Source organism: Anabas testudineus, chromosome 8 (assembly GCF_900324465.2).
Source record: "Anabas testudineus chromosome 8, fAnaTes1.2, whole genome shotgun sequence".
NCBI lineage: Eukaryota > Metazoa > Chordata > Actinopteri > Anabantiformes > Anabantidae > Anabas > Anabas testudineus.
In genome coordinates, this window is record NC_046617.1 from 21,182,509 (window position 1) to 21,204,175 (window position 21,667).

General features: G+C 41.1%; 2 protein-coding genes across 3 annotated transcripts; both read left to right on the plus strand.

Annotated features, from left to right (window-relative positions):
• The first annotated feature begins 725 nt into the window (after nucleotides 1-725).
• On the plus strand, nucleotides 726-10,404 carry wipf2b (WAS/WASL interacting protein family, member 2b). 2 transcript variants are annotated; one of them, XM_026348778.1, is made up of 8 exons: nucleotides 726-1,006; nucleotides 1,758-1,861; nucleotides 2,227-2,524; nucleotides 5,513-5,641; nucleotides 5,728-6,399; nucleotides 6,600-6,824; nucleotides 7,134-7,235; nucleotides 7,790-10,404. In XM_026348778.1, the coding sequence occupies exons 2-8, from the start codon at nucleotides 1,790-1,792 to the stop codon at nucleotides 7,828-7,830; spliced, it is 1,539 nt and encodes a 512-aa protein (XP_026204563.1). In that variant the 5' UTR covers nucleotides 726-1,006; nucleotides 1,758-1,789; the 3' UTR covers nucleotides 7,831-10,404. The 2 variants fall into 2 exon arrangements, with proteins under 2 accessions (XP_026204563.1, XP_026204571.1); XM_026348786.1 differs by having other exon boundaries at nucleotides 730-1,006; nucleotides 2,227-2,359.
• Nucleotides 10,405-14,927: 4,523 nt separating this feature from the next.
• On the plus strand, nucleotides 14,928-15,667 carry LOC113157918 (transient receptor potential cation channel subfamily V member 6-like). Its single transcript, XM_026353583.1, has 4 exons — nucleotides 14,928-14,977; nucleotides 15,074-15,171; nucleotides 15,249-15,371; nucleotides 15,504-15,667. The coding sequence occupies exons 1-4, from the start codon at nucleotides 14,943-14,945 to the stop codon at nucleotides 15,665-15,667; spliced, it is 420 nt and encodes a 139-aa protein (XP_026209368.1). The 5' UTR covers nucleotides 14,928-14,942.
• The last annotated feature ends 6,000 nt before the right edge of the window (nucleotides 15,668-21,667 follow it).

Genomic DNA, 21,667 nt, shown 5'->3' on the forward strand with positions numbered 1-21,667 from the left:
ACATTAATATTTATACATTCATGTTTATACATTAATATTTATACATGAATGTTTATACATTCATATTTATACATTAATGTTTATACATTAATGTTTATACATTAATATTTATACATTCATGTTTATACATTAATATTTATACATTCATGTATAAACATGAATGTTTATACATTAATGTTTATACATTAATGTTTATACATTAATATTTATACATTAATATTTATACATTCATGTTTATACATTAATATTTATACATGAATGTTTATACATTCATATTTATACATTAATGTTTATACATTAATGTTTATACATTAATATTTATACATTCATGTTTATACATTCATGTTTATACATTCATATTTATACATTCATGTTTATACATTCATGTTTATACATTCATATTTATACATTAATGTTTATACATTAATGTTTATACATTAATATTTATACATTCATGTTTATACATTAATATTTCATATAGGTGGAAAATTAGGAACTATAATTGATCATTTATCAGTTACTAACCTCAACACTAATTTAAATAGTTATGTGTCTTTTAATCATTGTGTTTATTTATGTGGGCTAATAACAATTATTATTATAATTAAATTATTGAAACTGTGTAAAACACCATCAAATATCCGAGTGCATGGTAATGGACGATCAGAATCCTTTCATATTCGAGTAATACCTGTAACGGAGTACTTCTACACAGTAATCAGGATACTTCTGGTACTCGGTCGTGTCCTCCGGTGTTTTTACCGGCAGCCGCTCGTTCCGTCCTGCGGCAGCGGGGTCACGTGTTCCCGTTACTTCACCGGAGAGAAATAAAAACTCTCAGCGCTGCAGCGGACACCAGCTAACGGCTAACGGCTAACGGCTAACGGCGAAGCTAACCGCTTTGGGGAGACGCTCGTTTCAGAGTTCAGGACCCACGAAGTCAGAAATGAGCGAACGGACACTTTAAAGGATGACTGACCGGGGAAGGACGCGGTAACGTGCACAGGTGGGTTTATTTCACCTGTGCGGAACCGTCGGTGACGCGAATGCTAACACACAGCTAGCGTTTATTAGCGGGGTGGCCTAGCTAGTCCGCGAACTCCGCATTTTAATAATCAGCTGTAGTTTGTTGGCCACAGTTTAACAGCCGGGTTTGTGTGTGTGTGTGTGTGTGTGTGTGTGTGTGTGTGTTCGGACAGATGTTGGATACTAAAGCTCACAGCTGGAGAACAGCCTGGCAGAGCGGCTAACGTGTTAGCTTAGCATCCTGCAGGGATCCAGAGACGGGCTAACGTCGGTATCGACACCAGATGTAATAAACGTATCACACATCTGTCTTTGAGACAGTATCTCTGTTCAACACTCGTATGTTGAACAGGTTATTTGATAATCAAGCTCAAGTTCTCAGTGTCTTTTATTTATAACGGTCTGATGTGGTCTGGATGGTTTTTCTCTGCTTCAGCGAATAGAAGGTTTAAGGTTTCTGTTGTAAATCTGGTCCAGGTCTCACTCATCTAAACTGATAGTCTGTGCACTAAACCTGGTCTGATGTGGTTTGTGAAATATTCTTCTATTGTATTTTACAAATTCGCAGACTCCAGGTCTGAGCAGTTCTACTGTACTGCAGTTAATAAAGAGATGTGTTGTTTCTGTAACTAGACTTTCGAAGGGTGTTAATGTAGTCCAGGTCTGACAAGATCGGGTCTAATAGGAACAAATCGGGTTTTTAACTGTAACCATGTGTTTGTGTGTTTCAGGTGCAGCAGGTGTGTGTTTTAGCAGCAGCAGGATGCCCATCCCTCCCCCTCCCCCTCCTCCTCCTCCACCAGGGGGACCCCCACCTCCCCCCACCTTCAGCCAGGTAACGAGCTACACACACAAAAGCAGAAACTTAAAATTCTACCTCAGTTGTTCTTTACAACATTCCAGATTCAGATTTGGTCATTTGTAAATATTTCTAAGCTCGGAACCGGACGTCCCCCACTTCACCTTGATGTTTGCTCTCTGTCTGTGAGCCGCGAGTTATGATCTTCTTTAAATTATCAGTCTGGGATCAGCTTCTACAAATTGTGCTTGTATGTGCGCGTCAGGTTTTAAGAAGAGCTCAGAGAAACTTTCCTTGTTGAGTCAAATCTACACAAACACCATTCTCAGAAAACCGATGACGACAGAAAGGAAAACAGACTCCTCTGAGTACTGATGTTGTGATTCTCTCTCTCGCTCCAGGCAAACACCAGCCCTCCAAAGCTGAGCAGGGAGGAGGCCAAAGGTCGCGGCGCTCTGCTGTCGGACATCTGTAAAGGCGGCAAGCTAAAGAAGGTGGCGGTGGTGAACGACCGCAGCGCTCCGCTGCTCGACAGTAAGAGTCAAACACCAAAGAGCCAAACACCTCCCACAGAGCACCCATACATTCGCTTATACCAATACCTACACCAGCAACAGAGCCAGCCTAAACAGCAGGGGGCGCCGTCTGAGGAGCAGAAGACGACGGCAGGAGATAAGAGCTCCACTCCGTCACTAGACCGTAAGATAACAAACCTTGTGTGGTATTAGACTGCAGGAGGCTGAGGGTCAGAGGGTAAACAGCCGCCACGTTTCCTGTCCACAGATCCTAAATGAAGAAACACAAATGAGTTACGTTGACGTCTCAGTTAAACTGACTTTAATCTGATTCGTTTCTCTAATGTGTGAACAAACGAAATTAGATTTTTTTTTTTTTATCAGATCGGGTCCACTTTCATATGAGGTCCTAGATAAGCTTGATATCTGATCTGTGAATGCTGTCTGAACGGTCAGATCAGGATTCATGTGTGCTTTTTCAATTTTTATTTTTTAACATCCTAAACCTCACGGATGACACAAACTCTACAGCTCAGGTGTTGACACAACAGCATCAGCACGCACCCAAAATGTACACACTGTTGTCATGTGTCTGTAGCAGAGTGGTTTTAGTAGAGAGCACTGTCCACTCTGAAACACCTGAACCACAGAAATGCACTCGTCCTGCATCACACGTGACATTTAGTGAGGAGTGAGACAGACAGCTGAGAAAATGAAGATGAGTGACAACAGCTGTGTGATGAGATAAATCAATGTTTCATTGCATCAAAAGTTACAGATGAGAGAAACTCTATTAACTCAGACATGTAAACCAGAAGCCTGGAGTTGAGTCTGAAAAAAAGAATCAGTACCTGTATAAACATGAGATAAGTCTTGATAACTTTAGAAAACCAGGACTCGGGTCATGGCTGAACAACGGGGCTGCTAACTGCTAACCTGTTAAATATCACTACACTAGCGTTAGTGGAGGATTGGATCTGACCCAAACCACTGACAGCAAACGCATACATGATCATTTTACATCTTTCAAATGTTTTACTGTTTGTTTCTGTTCCACTTTTTACTGTGTCTCCACCTCTGGTCTTTTTTGTGTTTTTTACTGATTTATATTTATTTAACTATTTATATTCTGCTCTTTTTCCTTCTCTTGCTGATCTCCTTTGAGTTGGGGTTAACTGTGGTTTGGATTTCGATTAAAGTGGGGTAAACTTGTCCTGTCAGACAGCTCACTCCCTTTACACTTATAATTTGACTTCACTGCAGACAAGAATCAATGCATTAGTCTGTTGTAAGGTGAGTGGGCAGGTGATGGAGCGGCTGTTAGAACAGATCCTGCAGCTTCCTGCAGCGCTGCTCATGTCTGTCTGCTGTCCAAGTTCATGTTACAGAGTTTAATTCCACTGTGGTGATGCACGCTGTAGAATCTGTTTACTGCAGCTTCTGAAATGGTGGAAATTGAATGTTTGAGCAGCAGTAGATCAGCTCTGCTAGAATTAGAGATGTTGACATGAACATCATACAATATTTATGCATTTAATTTACATATAATTGATGATGTTAGAGCTTTCTGTAGTATTAGCTACAGCAGTACTAGAAAGTACTAGCCAGTTATTTTCCCATTTTAAATACAATATCTGCAGCAAACTAATTATTATATTTATGGTTACATTTAAAATTAATTCACTTAAACAGAACCTTTAACAACAAACAGATCAGAGCATCAGTCTGCAGAACCACAGCTGGCAATAAAACTCTGACCGTCCTCCACAGTAGAGTCACTGGGTCTGCATGCAGCAGCATGTGTTAGCACGGTATCTTACTCTAACGATACTGTGAAATGCCTTTAAAACAAAGCAGCTGCTGGCTTTAACCTGGCTGTCCTGAGCTCCTGCTTACTGGTGCTGTTTGCCATGGAGCTTCCTGTTTACCTGCACTAGAGGAGTGAAACACCTGACTGGGTGGCAGACATGATTCTTACAGAGTGTGAAGAGAATTACAGGTTCAGACTACACGATACATGAACAGTGTTTTGGAAAAGAAACGTTATTTCAAGTTTCTGACAGAGCGACCTCCCTCTGAGACACGATACATCAGACTGGAGACAATGTTTGGTGCTTGCATGTTACATTTGCAAAGATTTACCTTATATTAATAAATAATCTTTATTGTGAAATGAAAAGTGACTATTAATAAATAATGATTACAGAAAAGTGACCAATAATTGAAAACAATGGAAAATGATGTCACTAGGTGCAGTTCAAGTACTGGACTCAGAAACCACAGCAGCTGTTTTTCTGTATAATTCAGAGAGGTAGTCATCTATCGTTAACTCATTTTATTAGCAGAGATTGTTTGGCTGGTGTCAAGTCAGTCCATGGCGTCTCTTTACTAAGATACTGCACCGTAGCAGTTTGTCTTTAAGTATTTAAGTTCTTCTTATAGGAGAATACCGATTGTATTTTCTAACTCTGGTCTTATCTTGACTGTGCTGTCCGTCACGTCGCTGAGTAATAAAGTTATGAGACGTGTGAATGCACTGACCTTATTGAACACTGCAGATCATCTTTTAATCGAAGGGTTTGATCGTTTAACACAAGTTTTTTCAAGATTTAAGTTTCATTGTCCCTAATTAGATTTTGGTTTTTCTAGTGACCAGACTTTGAGGTTCAGTAGGTTTTGTACTTTTTATTCGTCTACATTCTGCAGCTTCAGTAGCTGATTTCTTTACAGACTAACAGAATTAGTATTTTGTCTGTTACATTATCCTAATAAAAGGTTTACCTGAGGAAATAAAGCTGATTGGTTGATTGAATCCTTTGAACTGTGATGTAACTTTGCAGCTCTGATCACCTGTGGAAAATGTTAATTAAATGTTTTCGACTGTTTGTCGCTCGTGTTGCTGTCGATGACCACCGGAGCTGCGTGGGAGCGTAAACACTTCATTTAAATTTTCTCTCTCACTTCATCTCAGATCATTTTATCTCGCGTCCTCTCACCTCACCTGAACTGTGTGTGACGTACTTACCTGGTCTCCCCTGCATCCTGCCTCGCCCCCGCACATTCATTCATTCATCCACTCAGTGATTTCATCGTAGTGTCAGTGTAGTGCAGTGACATCACACTCTAAAGAGGCGGAGCTCTCACTCACCTGTCAAATGATTGTGGTTCTCAGAACCCAAAGGAGGCGGGTCGACAGCAGCAGGAGGAGCCAATGGCAGTGGAGCAGCGAGCCCGTCAGGTTGTGCTCCACCAATCGGAGGACTGTTCACGGGTGGACTTCCCAAACTGAGGCCAGTTGGAGGTGATGATGATTTTTATCAAATAAAAACTGAAACAAATTAAATTAAATTATATAATTAACATGTTTATCTGTACTGATTTTTGAAGATGGCTCATCTGGACGTTCCCCCTCCACCCGAGCCGCAGCGCCTCGGCCCCCCAGTCATCGCCACGACGACCCAGAGACCCCGTCACCTCAGGCGTTGTCGCCGATGGACACGTCTCGCTCCCAGCGTCCTTCCCTACCAAACCTGGCCTCCTCCCCCTCATCCTCCTCACCCTCCTCTGCAGCCTCCTCTCCCTCCACTGGGATGAAGCATTCCTGCTCAGCTCCTCCCCCCCCCCCTCCTCTCTGTCGCCGTGGTAATGCCCCCTCACCTCCTTCCTCCTCCACATCATACAACCGAGAGAAGCCCCTCCCACCGACCCCTAGCAACACCCCGCCCCTGCCTTCCAAACCTCCTCCATCACCTAGCAACAGCAGACGGCCCCCCACCTCCGGCGGAAACCCCGCCTCCTCCTGCACCAATCTGGCTCCACCTCCTCCACCTTACCGCGTAACTAATGGGCCGACAGGTGGCGGCGTGGAGGTGGCGCCGGAGCTGCCCCAACGTCACAACTCCCTCAGCAACAAGAGGACCGCCCCCTCACCTGGAGGCCACACACCCACACGAGGCCCCGCCCCTCCACCACCACCACCCCCTGCATCTCCCACACCGTCCCAGCAGGGTGCCAACAGGCCGCCACCCCCGGTGAGAGAGGCGCCAGGCAGAGGAGCAGGTGAGGGCTCAACACACGTCGTCAGCACTTATTTAGTTCTTATATTCATTTATCTTCTGAATTTTTAATTTCTTTTAACTTTAAATGAGTTTAATCATAATAGAATTTCAAGTTTTTACTTTAAGCTTATTTTTAAATTAAATTAAACTGTTTACGAACACCTGTCTTCATCACCTGTCTTCGTCTCGGTGTCCTCTCAGCTCCGCCTGTTCCGGTCCAGTCATCGTCTTTGAGGGCAGGGGGCAGAGAAGCTCCACCTCCTCCTCCTTACAGGACATATGGTAGCCCGTCTCTCTCCTCTGACCCTCCTGCCAGAGGGAAACCTCCTCCTCCACCCACCCGTACCCCCACTGCTCCTCCTCCGCCGCCTCCTCCTCTCCGTAACGGACACCCTCCCTCCTCCTCTATCACTCGCTCCTTTGTCGGTGAGTCTGTCTCATTCTGCCTCCGTGTCTTCATCCAAACCCGGAGCAGCAGCAGAGTTTCAATTAACGACCCTGTTGATTAGTTTTGTCGTTTTTCGTCTGTTGAGATTCGTCAGTGGTTAAAATGAAGCTTTGTTACTCGTCTGTTTTAAACATCGTCTCCTCGTCAGTATTTTCTTTCCTCTGTTGTTTGATCTTCTCGACTTTTCCTTCAGTCTTGTTCAGTTTGTATGAAAAGTAGTAAACTCTGTTTGCAGCATTAATTAAACTGTACCATAAATTAAGTAAAGGTTTCTTCTCCTCCTGCAGATGATTTTGAATCCAAGTATTCGTTTCATCCTTTGGACGATTTCCCTCCTCCAGACGAGTACAGACACTTCACTAAGATCTACCCCAGCAAAGCCAACAGAGGTGAACTGTCTGTTTGTTCTCGACTGGTTTATGTATCCAGTTTTCTTCTGTGTTAACGAACTCATTAGTCTGTCACCTGTTCTTTACCATCATTTTCGTCACAGAAAATATAATATAGATCAGCAACCAAAGTTCTTTTTAATCATGCATATACATATCTGGCAGAACGACCTGCAGTAACCACAAAGAAGAGTCAACACTGTAAATCTGGTACATTTGAAAAGAAGTCTTTGAATTGTCAAAATGTTTATAATTGTTCTTCAATATAGAAGACAAATCTTAAGTTGAAGAATTAAACATGTTGGTGAAGATTCTCTGTCGTCCAGGTGAAGTTGAGTCATGGCATCTGGACTTCCTTCTTTTCCTTATTGTCCAGTTGCCATGACTCAAGTAGAAGCAGTAAAGTTTGTGAAACAAAGGATTCACAACTGGCCGAGACTTTACAACAATGACTTCACAAAGACCAGACTTATTTGAAGGTTTTGCAGCCTCAGGAAACAGCAGAGAGTCTCTGTGAGTTCTTTCTTTTAACTGGACTGTGTCGTCTGTTGCAGTGATGAGAGGAGCTCCTCCGCTGCCTCCAGTTGGGAGGTGAACCACGAAAACTGCAGCACAGCTGAAAAAACACACGCTTAAACACAACTTACATCCTCCATCCTGTTTGACATCTGCAGCATCCAGCTTCATCATCATTGACTCCTCCATCACAAACTCAACCATGCTCGCAGCTGATTGGCCGATGGGAGGAGACAAACTGACTAATTGTCTTTCAGAGACGTAAAGAAAGAGGATGAAACAGAAGCGACTTCTGAAGAAACAGGTTAAAGAGCAGAACATCTTTAAAGGTGCAGTGTGTAAGATTTAGAGGGATCTGTTGGCAGAAGTTAGTTTGCACAAAAAACCTCTTGTTTTCTTTAGCTTAGAATTAGACGGAGGCCTCCGTGTTCTTACAGTAGCCGAGAACGGACAAACCCAACACTGGCTCCAGAAAGGGAATCGCATTTTGCTTGAATTTGTTGACACTGGAGTTGTAGTAATATTCACTGTCTTACATTAAAGCTCTGGTCTTTAGTCTTACATACTAACTAAGTAACTAATCCAATTTCTAACTGTAGAGCTGTCTAAAATAACCATCATAGTCGATGCAGTCGTAGAAGATGACATTGCACCTCACGGACGCTGTAGGCTCCTTCACACTTAGAACTAAAGGTGTGAGGGTTGTAGCTTTCTTCAGTGTCACCACTAGGTGACACTAAATCCTTCATGTTTTACACATTGTACCTTTAAAGTGTTGAGGAAACGTCTACGGAGGAGCTCAAAGTTTGACCTGAAGTTATTTTATTTTCCTCTCTGGACAACACCACCTGTTAGTTTTATTTTATTTTTTATTTTTTGCACTTGCACTTTTTGTTTGCAGCACCACCACCAAGCAGCTACACCTGACTGAACACCCTAAGGAGGTTAATGCACAGTGTGGCATGTAAAGTTGAACCATTTGTGGAGCCACAAGGTGCTGCAGGGACCTTTCAGTGACTTCTAGATTCAGGATCTGCTGTGTGACAGATGGACGAGAGTGGAAACAAGTTTTCTGATTACTGTCACATGAATAAGCGTAACAATGAGCAGTAAACGAGGCACTGTGCAGAAGGTCAGTCCTGATTATGAACATGAAATGAACAGTTTCACATTTTGTAAAATCCATTTATCAGATTTCTTGCTTAGAGATCGATGGTCTGATGTTACATGACAGAAAATTGTTCCAGTCTCCATCAAAATGTGTTTGTTCAAAATTTAACTGAAGATTAATTGTAAGTTAAACTGCTGCTGGAGTTGATCCTCCTCAGGTTTTTATGTTAAAAATCAAAAGGGTGAATGGAAACTAAACGGAGCATAAATGTTTTCACCAAAATGGTGCAATGTTCCTTTAATGTTCATAATTCAGAGATGACTGATAAACTGCACTGATCTCAGAAAATGGACGGATGTGTCCTTCAGCAGCTGGATCTGGAATCTGGATCTGAAGGATCAAGAAAAAACAGGAAACTCAGTTTCTGACATCGCGCTTCATCCTGAACCAACATGTTGTCTGATTCCTTTGATGTTGGTGATGTGACACGCTTTGGAGTGGAGGGGCGGTACTACAGTCGACCACAGACGGGGACGGAGAACAGTTTCTGTCCAGGTCGAGTCTTCAGTGCCAAGACAGACGAAGTGAACTGGAGAAACGCAACTGAACCACTTCTCCAACTACAAACTATTGCATGTCGTCCTTATTTGAGCATTCTGTGTTTCAGCAGCAGGACTCCAATGCTAAATAATCGGCCATCGTTCAGAGCTGGCACATTTTTATTTAGTTCGTGTAATGACAGAGAATCAGAGACGCTGTACAGACACAGCTGAGAATATGGGAATAAAGTTGTGATATTAAAGATCAAACTGTTATTTCACAGTGAGAATAAGTCTTAATGTTACAAATCTGTATAAATGTTAGTAGAAAATGAAATGAGGCGATGGTTGTCATTTAAAACAAAGAACAGAATATTCTAAATGTCAAAAGGCAGTATTAAAGTCGTAATTACATAAAATACATTACACATTTTTCTAACACAGTTAGTTATGTTCGTGACTGTATAATTACAAAAATAGTAATATTTAATCATTCAGAAAATTAATGAATTTAACTTGGAGAAAATCTAAAGTATAAAGTGTTTTTAATTTTACAAAAGCAATAATATATTAAAATAAAATCTAAAAAGTTAAAATATGAGTGGGAAAGAAATCACACAATGGAGCAATTTGAATTTAAAAAGAGTTCCACCTGTTTCTCCAAATACTGTCACTTCATTCTCACAGTGAATGTTTGCTCTGAACATGTTTTGCCTCTGATTCTCTGCTCTTTAATCTCTCGTAACTTAACTAAGAACTAAAAACACAAATCAGAATCTGAAGAATTTCTTTCAGTGACGTTTTCATGCTCGCTTTTTCTCTGCATGTAGGAGCAGGTTTCTGTTTCGTATCAGGTTTTAAAAACTTGCGTTGACATGCTTTTTCCCCTCGTTATTTAGTGATTATATTACTGACTCGTCTGTTTGCCTTACAAAAGGTTTGCTGTAACTGAGAAACTGTACAAAGCTTCCAAACCAACAGAAGCTACTGTGACTGTTGTAAAGTGATGTATTTTCTGTGCTGGGGGACGGACGGACACTATGACGGTGTCCCACAGTAGTTTTAGATTCAAGCTGGGACCAGTTTAACAGCATGCTCACTGGTCTCTTTAAATCTTCTGCAGCTGAAATAAACTGTTCATCGCTCACAGTTTCTGTGTCTCTGCCAGTTGAACTAAACGTGCACAGATTCAAAGACCAACACTCTGACGTCCGAAACAACCTGAGTTCCAGCTTAGAACCTTATATTATTCAAAAATGAATTAGAATGTTTTGATAATTATAGATGCCATCTAAATGATTCAACCACAATTAAAACAGCTCAACACAGCTAATCTTACAAGTGGTTTCTCCAAATTCAGCACAAAATGCAGCTTTTCACTGCAGACCCCTTTTCACACAAAGCATCTTCAGGACTTCACCCTTTGCTGTTTTTACCTGCTACAAACATGATACGTAGGCAGACACCAACTTCTGGCAGCGCTCACAGACGCTGGTCTCCAGTTAATGGTCTTTGCTTTGCTTGCTAGAACGAGGTTTTCTATCTCCAGGCAAACCGTGGTTGACCGAGGTTTGTCTGGGGTCATTGTCCTGTTAGAAAGTCCAGTGACGTCTGGAGACAGAGACAGCATGATGTTTTCTCTGCAGATGTCCTGATACTGGAATAAATCCATAGACAGGGCTTTTCTTGTGCTTTTGGGTCAGTAGTAGTCTGAGTACGTCTGGCACTTCTGACATGTACACCTTCAGTGTTAGTATGTGTCTTACTGTGCAGACTGGAACCTCAGTGCCTGCTGCCACCTGGTCTTGCTGCAGGTCTTCTCCAGTCACTCAGAAATAGAAAGTAGAAATCTGAAGTCCAACAGCTCCAGCTGTGTCTCTAGGACACTGTTGGGCCGCAGTCGTCATTCGAAGTTGTGTTTTGTGTTGAGCTGTTTAAATAGTTTCATTCATTCTTTGCAGACAATTTTACTTTAGAAGCGTTTGTGTTGTTAAAAGACAAATAGTTATAATTTTGTCCTAATGTTGGAAGAATAAAGTAAATTAAGTTACAAACTTACAAAACTATGACTTTTCCTAATTAAACCTTTAACACAGAGAATGATGTTTTTATCTGGGACAGTTCAAGTTGATTATTGTAACCATGACAACAACAAAGGTCCTAAAACGTTGTCGGTGAAGATTCTCAGTCGTCCAGGTGAAGTTATCTGGAAGTTGAGTCATGGCAACTGGACTTCCTTTAGTTAGTTGAAACGTTTCGCTACTCATCCAAGTAGCTTCTTCAGTCTGAAGATAGTTGGTTAGAGGCCGCAAATTTATGCTCCAAGACTGGTTTCACTCCACCCCTTGGCCTGAATAGGCTCATTAGGTGAAACAAAGGATGGGGGAGATGTGAAGGATGTAATGGGCACACCTCTGCCCACCCCCTCTTGACACCTAAATGGGTCGTTAAGTGTGTCCAACCTGGTGCAGGTGTGAACTGGTTCTGGCCTTTTTGGGGATGAATGAAAGTCCTCCACCTCTGTTGAGAGAGGGCCAGAACCAGTTCACACCTGCACCAGAAAAGAGGTAGAGTCAGAGTCATCTGAGATATTTCGATATTTATATCAGTCCACTGCTGGACTGCTAATTTGTCCAATATTTCTGAGAAATAAAGATAATAAATAAAAAATGACTGAGATCAACAGGTGGATCAAACTCACTGCAGCTGAAGTAGAATTCAGCTAAATCACTTCTGTGCTTCGTTCACAGGAGGAGTTTTGAAAAGATAACTGACCGAAAACACCAGAAATCTCATTCTGACTGTGAAAGAGACGAGGAGACTGACAGTGAAGATGAGGACGACTCTGGTGAAGATGAAGAGGATTATGGTGAGGATAAAGACAGTGATGAGGAGGATGAGGAGTCATGAAGATACAAGATGATGACAGCAAGAGGACATGTAGAAATCTGAAACGGCTTTAGCATAAGGATCCTTGTTCTGGTCAAGACCTGAACGACGTCAGCAACATTAACGTCTCATGGGAACGTAAGTTTGAGAACAAGCAGCACCGTCCCGTGACACTGAGAGCAGGATTACTCAATGTTCAGTCGATGAATAACAAAAGACCAAACCCAGTGTTTTACAAGGGGACTGTTAAAAGGCTCAAAACTGGCTTCTGAGTGTATTCAGACCTCTTTTTAGTCTGTTAGATCTATCCCTGTTTGGCTCATTATCAGGATTTAAAGTGAACTGGTCTTTATCTGCTGCTTCAGGTTCAAAGACTCTTACCTACAGAGTGGTCAACTCAACAGCACCGGTACCTGAACTCCCTCGTCATGGTCTACAGTCTGTTTTGCTCACTGTGCTCTGCCAGTGAACGAGGTCCTGTGGTCCCAGACTGTACAGGTGCACACTTTCTCTGCACTTAAAAAAACTGAAACAGTTCCTTCTATAACACAGTTTTTCTCCTTGTCATATGCAGGAATTGTAAATGAATGGGTGGAGCAGACAGGTACAACAGGGACAGTGGGGAAGCAGGTAGACTTTCACTGCAGGGCAGGAATACCACATGAAATATCTGTTATCACCAGGTCTAGCTGCATTTCTCTAAGATCCACCAAAACCTGTTTGGTCACCATGAAAATTCAGCAGCACACAAATAATGTAAAACAGGCTTCTATTCAAATACAGTGCACTACCAGGGTGTGTGTGTGTGCATATGATTCACAACATCACAACATAAATAACAATATAGAATCTATAGAATATACTGTAACTTTCAGGATCAGTAAGTCAATTTTCTATTTTCATTATTATGTTGTTGTTAAATTGAATCTGCTTCACATGAACAGTTCTATGGTTGCAGTAATGCTGCTTATACTATAATATTTAAAGCTGCTTATACTATTATATTTAAAGCTGCTTATACTATAATATTTAAAGCTGCTTATACTATTATATTTAAAGCTGTTTATACTATTTTATTTAAAGCTGTTTATACTATTTTATTTAAAGCTGCTTATACTATTATATTTAAAGCTGCTTATACTATTATATTTAAAGCTGTTTATACTATTTTATTTAAAGCTGTTTAAAGCTGCTTATACTATTATATTTAAAGTTGTTTATACTATTATATTTAAAGCTGATTATACTATTATATTTAAAGCTGTTTATACTATAATATTTAAAGCTGCTTATACTATTATATTTAAAGCTGATTATACTATTATATTTAAAGCTGATTATACTATTATATTTAAAGCTGTTTATACTATTATATTTAAAGTTGTTTATACTATTATATTTAAAGCTGATTATACTATTATATTTAAAGCTGTTTATACTATAATATTTAAAGCTGCTTATACTATAATATTTAAAGCTGCTTATACTATAATATTTAAAGCTGATTATACTATTATATTTAAAGCTGCTTATACTATAATATTTAAAGCTGATTATACTATTATATTTAAAGCTGCTTATACTATAATATTTAAAGCTGCTTATACTATTATATTTAAAGCTGCTTATACTATTATATTTAAAGCTGTTTATACTATTTTATTTAAAGCTGTTTAAAGCTGCTTATACTATTATATTTAAAGCTGATTATACTATTATATTTAAAGTTGTTTATACTATTATATTTAAAGCTGATTATACTATTATATTTAAAGCTGTTTATACTATTATATTTAAAGCTGTTTATACTATTTTATTTAAAGCTGTTTAAAGCTGCTTATACTATTATATTTAAAGCTGATTATACTATTATATTTAAAGCTGATTATACTATTATATTTAAAGCTGTTTATACTATAATATTTAAAGCTGCTTATACTATAATATTTAAAGTTGTTTATACTATAATATTTAAAGCTGCTTATACTATTATATTTAAAGCTGCTTATACTATTATATTTAAAGCTGTTTATACTATTTTATTTAAAGCTGTTTAAAGCTGCTTATACTATTATATTTAAAGCTGATTATACTATTATATTTAAAGTTGTTTATACTATTATATTTAAAGCTGATTATACTATTATATTTAAAGCTGTTTATACTATTATATTTAAAGCTGCTTAAAGCTGCTTATGTTTCGGTATTTAAAGGGATGTAGATAGGCATGGGGATTACCTAGACTTAATGAGGGATTCCTGACGTGCAGTTAAAGTCTACCTGCTCATTACCATTGTTTCTGTCTTACCTGTCTGCTGCCTGCTGCTCCACCCACTGATTTTCAGTCTCACCTGTCTCCTCCCAAAAGGCCGGGTCACATATAATGGTGATGCGACACAGATTTCTCTTTTTGAGTGTTGTCACTGCCAGAAGAACATTTAAAGGTAAAACTGAGAATCTGTCATCATCTGTTCATTAGTTTTGTTGCAATTTAAATTGAATATTTAAAGCCGGTCCAGTAAAGACTGATATGTTGTTGATCTGCCTGCGTTTCAGCTTCCAATCAGACATCAGCTGTCAATGTCTCCGTCTCTCATTCACTGCTGGAGGCAGCTGAGGTTTCGCCTTCAAAACAAGAAAGGATGGAACGAGATGGTGGATGAGATGTTTCTGCTCCAAATCAAGCTGTAAGAAACTCAGCTCACTTCAAATGAACGGTACGGGGTGTACAGCATACCCTCTTTAAATCCTGTTTAATTCGTTTTCTTCTGTTCTTCTTTCAGCACAAATGAAATTCCTCTGTTCTATGCGACTAAAAGAAACAGCATCGATGGTATCAAGAACCTGCTGAGCTTTTCATCCACTAATATCTTTGAGAGAGGTAAGGCTGGACTGGGAATCTGAACTGTTCACTGGTTTTACTGTTGTACGGTATAAAGCTGGAACACTCTAACACAGGTGGTCTTGGGGAGACCGCGCTTCACATCGCTGTGATGAACGATAACCTGGAAGCAGCTGTGGCTCTGATGGACGGAGCTCCTGAACTCATCAACGAGCCGATGACGTCTGAGCTTTTCCAAGGTTCCTATAAACTCATCCCCACAGAAACCAACAGTTTCCTCCTTTCTGCCTCTTCCCAGTGAAAATGATGCAGTTAAAAACTGTAAGTTCACAGTGAGCTGAGCGACACTGTCTGAATCTTCTCTGTTCCAGGTGTTACTCCTCTACACATCGCTGTGATCAACCAGAACATCAGTCTGGTCCAACATCTCATTAGTCGTGGTGCTGACGTGTCTACACCTCGGGCCACTGGCCTGTACTTCAAGAAGAGGAAAGGAGGTCTCTTATACTATGGTACTGTAAGTCAGCATGAGTGAGGAGAAAAGGTTATGAAATGATCCCCGAGCTTTAACTGTTAACATGTGACGGCGTCTTTTAACAAACCTATTAAACCCCAAATGGCTCCTAATAATAAACGAGTGTTGTTTTGGACAGAAGTATTAATAGAAAATAAAATAACAATAATAGAATATGTTTGTACTTAGTGACACAGGACAGATGATGTTTTTTCAAAATGTCTATTTGGTCCACAGGTGAACACATCCTGTCTTTTGCTGCCTGTACTGGGAACGAGGACATTATCTCCATGTTAATACATGCAGGAGCCAGCACCAGGGTCCAGGATTACAAAGGTACGATGAGCTGTTACTTGCTGTATTTTATGTACAGATATTTAGATTCATTCCTAATTTGAGTTTGAAAATTTTGTGCCTGAGAGGATCTGTTGTGAGGGATGGGATAAAGTGTCCAAGAAGAATTTCTAAACCCAGATTTTCACTTATTGTGGGCTTCTGTGTGTAATAAGTCATAGTGTCCCTGTGTCTTTTCTTCTTATACCTGCTGTCTGGACGTTGTCCCCCCTCCCTGTCTTCTCTCCAGGCAACACGGTGCTTCACATTTTGGTTCTGCAGCCCAACAGGTTGACTGTGTGCCAGGCTATTGATCTGGTTATGGCCCGCGATGTAGAGCTGGATCAGTCAGTGCCCCTTGATATGGTGCCCAACTTCCGAGGCCTGACGCCTTTTAAACTGGCTGCCAAAGAAGGAAACACTGTGGTGAGTAAGGCGTGAAAAAGGCAAAAACAGAGAAGCTGAAAGATATTAGCAGTGGGATTGCACCCAATTTCCAGGTCCATGTTCTTTTAGAGCATGTTTTTTAATTGGATGTTTTCTAATTCCTTTGTCTTTCTCAGGTATTTCAGCACCTGGTTAATAAAAGGCGTGTGTTCCAGTGGAGTCTGGGGCCTCTGACCTCGAACCTCTATGACCTGACAGAGATCGACTCATGGGCTGACAACATATCAGTGCTGGAGGTTATTGTTTGCAGCAAACAGAGAGCGGTACGACACAAAATATAGTATTTAAAGCTACAATATGTTGGTTTTGAGTATTAAGGTGTGACATGGGCCTCAGAACGAGTCAACTATGGAGCAAATCTCTACTAAAAAACTTCAAGAGGAATGACACCGTTCTATCAGAATAATATGACACTGTTGTATTTTTTAGAAGAAACTCATTGATTTTGTTTTCCAGGCGAGGAGGATACTGGAGGTGACCCCTGTGAGGGAGCTGGTCAGTCTGAAGTGGAACCTGTATGGAAAACATTACTTCAGGTAAAGTTAGATGTTGCTGTGACAAGTAACATATGTGTCGTTCACATGTCCAGCCTTTGTTCTACAGTGTCTCTCCTCTTTCTTTCAGGTTTCTGCTGTTTGTGTATCTGCTGTACATCTCCATCTTCACAGCATGTTGTATGTTTCGGCCCCTGAAGCCCATTCCAGCAAACTACTCAAAACCAGACAACGACAAAACCATCTACATCCAGAAAAGACTCAATGTGTGTTGGTGTTATGACATAAATGGGATAATTCAAATGAGTGAGACCCTGTTAAATTATAATAAGTTATAATAACTCAGGATCACAAACACATCTCAGCAGTGATGTAACTGTGTCAGGGTGCTATCACACCTACAGGCTTTAGTTCCATTAAATCAAACTCGCACTCGAGTTTGCACCAAAACAACCGCACCGAGAAGACGTGGTCTCGATCCGCATCATCTAGCGAACTCTGAGGTGGTCCTTCTGGTGAGAAAGCGAACCAAACCAAACTAGACCAAACTCTATGAATCACATCATTTGGGTGTGTAGATTTCTATTTCTTTCATTTGTCCACCAAAAACATGCTGTCTGATTAATGGAGGACAAATGTGGAGACAGGAGGAGGTGAAGTGTCTCACAGACACCAGGTCTGATGTCATAAACTATAATCAGCAGGACGACCAACCTGTGTTAACATTCATTGTGAAATCATCTCTCCTGTCACAGAAACATACATTAGTCCACAAGCGACCTCACTGTGTCGTCTAAATCTACTCAACTACTTAGACATTTGTCCACAAAAGAAGATGATCTACCAGTCCTTTACTTGTTCTGAATGCTCTGTTCTGTAGACAGAGCAGGTTCTTCTGCTGTAGATCAGTGAACACAGCTGATCATGCTTCAGCTCAACCACCTCACGTGTTTCTTCTCCCCACGTTTCAGGAGAGTTACGTGACCTATGGAGACCACGTGAGAATGGGAGGTGAGATCATCAGTGTGGTGGGAGCTGTCGCGATGCTGTTGTTAGAGGTGAATCTATGAAACCTGCTTCATGTAAACTGGATGGACACATTACATTACACTGCACACACACGTCCAACTGTGTTGTTCTTCCAAACAGATCCCAGACATACTGAGAGTGGGAGCAAAGCGCTACTTTGGCCAGACGGCACTGGGAGGCCCCTTCCACGTCATCCTGTGAGTACCAAACCTCTGAGCAGCAACATGAAGCCAGTTGTTGGGAAAAACCTTCTCACCTTTCTGCTGCTGTTCTGACCAGGATCATCTACGGGTGCCTGGTGGTCTTGTTGTGTGTGTTCAGACTCTGTGAGGTGCAGGACGAGCTCACGCCGATGGCAGCGTGTTTAGTTTTAGGTTGGTGCAATGTCATGTTCTTCGCCCGAGGTTTTGAAATGCTCGGTCCGCTGGTCATCGTGGTGCAGAAGGTAGGAGGCAGCTTCCTCGTGTGCTCATGAGTAATGTTGTGTTTGCACCTGTGGTGTGGTTCTGTTTTTACACTGACCTACCTTGTGTCTCATTTCTTCTTAGATTTTATTTTCAGACCTGCTGAAGTTTATGTTGCTGTTTGTAATTGTGCTCACTGGTTTTTCCACTGGTACGTATATTGTAGGTGACAAGAACAAATATTTAACCCTCACAGAGCTTATGATGGAGCAAATAGCTAAGGCAGGAATTTTCAGCAGTGTTGTGTTTTGTTTTTTTTTTGTTTGTTTGCAGCCGTGTGGATGTTTTTTATGACCCAGGACCCTTCGGCGTTACCTGATTACAGCAGTTATCCTGTGACTCTCTTCACTGACTTTGAGGTTGATTTAACCTTCATAAATCTGCCTGTGGATGAAACTATTCACATGACACCAATAGTTTATGTGGTCCATGTCTTCTTCACTGTGGTTGCTGCCATCCTTCTAACAAATCTACTGATAGCCATGATGAACGACACACAGTGGAGAGTGGCCCAGGAGAGAGACGAGCTATGGAGGACTCAGGTAATTCAGACCCGTGGACTCAAAACCAGAACCTTATGGAAAAGGAAATCATCTGATTGTAAAGAGCACAACCATTGTAGACCTGAAGGAAGGTGTTAGGTAGTATGTAGGCAGCAGCTATCAGTGCTGCCATAGGAACAGCTGTGTGACGAATCCATTTCTGCTGATCAGAAATGAGACATGCTGCTGCATTTCGGATTACCTGGACAGGTGTTGGTGAATTTAGGTTATTTAAGCCAGCGGTGATGAGTATAAATGAGAGCATAGACACAAAGGTGGGGTCAGATGTGCTGTTTTATATCAAAGGTTTGGTTGGGGGGTCTCAGAGAGACTCATCTAGAGTGGAGATGCTGGATCCTACATCACTCTGCATGGTGCTGCCAAGACATTTTAAAGAAGGTTTTCAGCTGACCTGACGGTGGTGCATTGTTCATGGATCAGGCCAGTGAGCCAGTGAATGGGAGGTAAGGGGGAGTCAGGCCTTGAGGACAGGGGCTATCCAGACAGGCTGAGAGTGTAGTACAGCTGTATTAGTGCCAGTGCAGAGGGAAGGAAGATGTCAAGATCATCACAGAAGCTTGTTGGTCCATAGATCACAATCTGATGGACTGTCACCAGCACAGATAAGAATATAAATAGATTGATGTCGTACTAACAGCTACGGTGATGTTGTGCAGGTGGTGGCCACAACTCTGATGCTGGAGAGGAGGCTGCCACGCCGGCTGTGGCCCCGGCTCGGGAAATGTGGGCTGAACTACGGCCTGAAGGACTGCTGGTATCTCAGGTAAGAGTCCTGAACCAGGAACACAAACAGGCCCAAAGTGTACAAATGTTCAAAACAACGTGTCATTGAAAGTTAAAGAAAGACACATTGGATGAGGACACGTGAGGATGAACCGATAAATAAACAACTTAAATCTGTGACTGCTGGTTTCATCTCTGCAGGGTTGAGGACAGAAACGATCAAAAGATACAGAAGATGAGACGATACGTCGAGGCCTTCGCCAGAGACGATGACAAGCAGAAGGACGGACTGGAGAAGACCGACACCACAAAGGAGTCAGTCTCAGGCGTCCCCGTCTTCACATCCAAGGACAGCAACGGGTTTAATAGCAGGGGGTCTCTGACAGGGTGGGAGATGATCCGCCACAGTCTTTTGGGCTTGGAGTCCGAGCAGAAAGAGCTGTAGGAGAACCGGGGCAGTTTACCACAGTCCTGTTTTCTACAGATGGACCCTGTGGGGTGGGGGGGGGCTAGCGTTAGCCGAATAAGAACGAGTATCCGCTAACGAGGTTTGTAGTTTAGAGAATATGTAGTTTCTACAGTTTGATGAGGACATGCTGCCAATAATAAAGGCAGGTAGACAGACAGGTAGACAGGCAGACAGACAGGTAGACAGACAGTTAGATAGACCCATCATCAGGACTGGAAACTATTTCCACTTAGCCGTCTCTAAATAACAGATAGTTTTGTTTGAAAAATGTAATTTTTTTATTTGTTTTATTTTTGTCTTGTTGTCATGACGAATAGTTTAACTAGTTTAATTTACTTTGGGAATTAAAAGTGTCACTTTGATGTAAGCAGTTATATCTTTAAAGAGAAGCCGCTGTCTTAATCAAATTGTATAAAACGTGGCCTGAAAACAGTTTTTGCCTGATTAATGGAATTTGTCTGATTAAAAATAAAATACATTGATGTTGCCATGAAATGTCAGTAGTTTGTAATCAGAATTAAATGTGAGCACTGTTCATTCGGTTTCATTCAGCTTGCACAGCTAATGCCGATCTCACCACTGATTAAACTGAGTCTACTCACAACTGTTTCCGTGTACTGTTCATCTTGTTAGTCGACCTTTGAAGGTTTCATTAGACCCTTTTAGCTGCTGTCTGTCTATGCACCTGTTGTGTTGGGGTAACAACAGGTTGAGTCAGTACTCTACTTTGTGATTCTGATTCTCACAGTAAAGGCTGATTATGGAGGACTGACACTGTCACATTGTTAGTAGAACATCACGCGATAAAGACTGATCTGGTTTATTTACTGGAGGGCCATGAAGACTTCCAAAGGTTCAGATGCTGTTTTCTGGCCGTGGCTAAGTTTTTGGACACAGGATCCAGACTCCTTAAGTACTCAGAGCCCGTGGACCCCAAAAACTCCATCTTACATGATTGGAAAACGTCATACCTACCTGCCACTGCCTGCCCTTGTTAGTCTTTAGAGGTGAGGCACTTGTTTTATTTCTAAACTATTGTACTATATATTTTTATTTTAACCAAGGTATCATCCTCTCCACAGTTTTATGTAAAATATCTGCTGATATCTGTGTATAAGTTCCCTGTCTGTCCACTAGAGGATGCTCCAGACTGAAGCCTGTGGTGGGGTTGTGAGCATCTACAGTGGAAACCAAATTCAGCTTCACCTGCATGATATTGGTGAAGTTTCAGAGACCATTGTCCCAAATTGAAACCTGAATATCCTAAATACGATCTAAAAGATTAATTTGTTATATATTTATTTCTAATCCGGGTGAAGAGATCTTTCAATCGAACTTGACTCTACTGTGTCAACAGTAACTTAGCTCAGTGCTGAATGTTGTTCTGTCTGAACCATGAGTGCACATTTCTAACAGCATGTGTTAACGTTACCTTGGTACAGTCGACTATCTGTTGACTTGTTCTGTAGTTACTCCTATTATTGGATTCAAACAACTAG

Excerpts from the sequence above, each read along its gene's own strand:
- LOC113157918 (XM_026353583.1), top strand. The coding sequence starts at position 14,943 with ATGGTGGATGAGATGTTTCTGCTCCAAATCAAGCT. Across the intron at positions 14,978-15,073 it reads TTTCTGCTCCAAATCAAGCT|CACAAATGAAATTCCTCTGT; the intron begins GTAAGAAACTCA and ends TTCTTCTTTCAG. Across the intron at positions 15,172-15,248 it reads CACTAATATCTTTGAGAGAG|GTGGTCTTGGGGAGACCGCG; the intron begins GTAAGGCTGGAC and ends ACTCTAACACAG.
- wipf2b (XM_026348778.1), top strand. The coding sequence starts at position 1,790 with ATGCCCATCCCTCCCCCTCCCCCTCCTCCTCCTCCACCAGGGGGACCC. Across the intron at positions 6,400-6,599 it reads GGCGCCAGGCAGAGGAGCAG|CTCCGCCTGTTCCGGTCCAG; the intron begins GTGAGGGCTCAA and ends GTGTCCTCTCAG. Across the intron at positions 7,236-7,789 it reads CCCCAGCAAAGCCAACAGAG|TGATGAGAGGAGCTCCTCCG; the intron begins GTGAACTGTCTG and ends CGTCTGTTGCAG.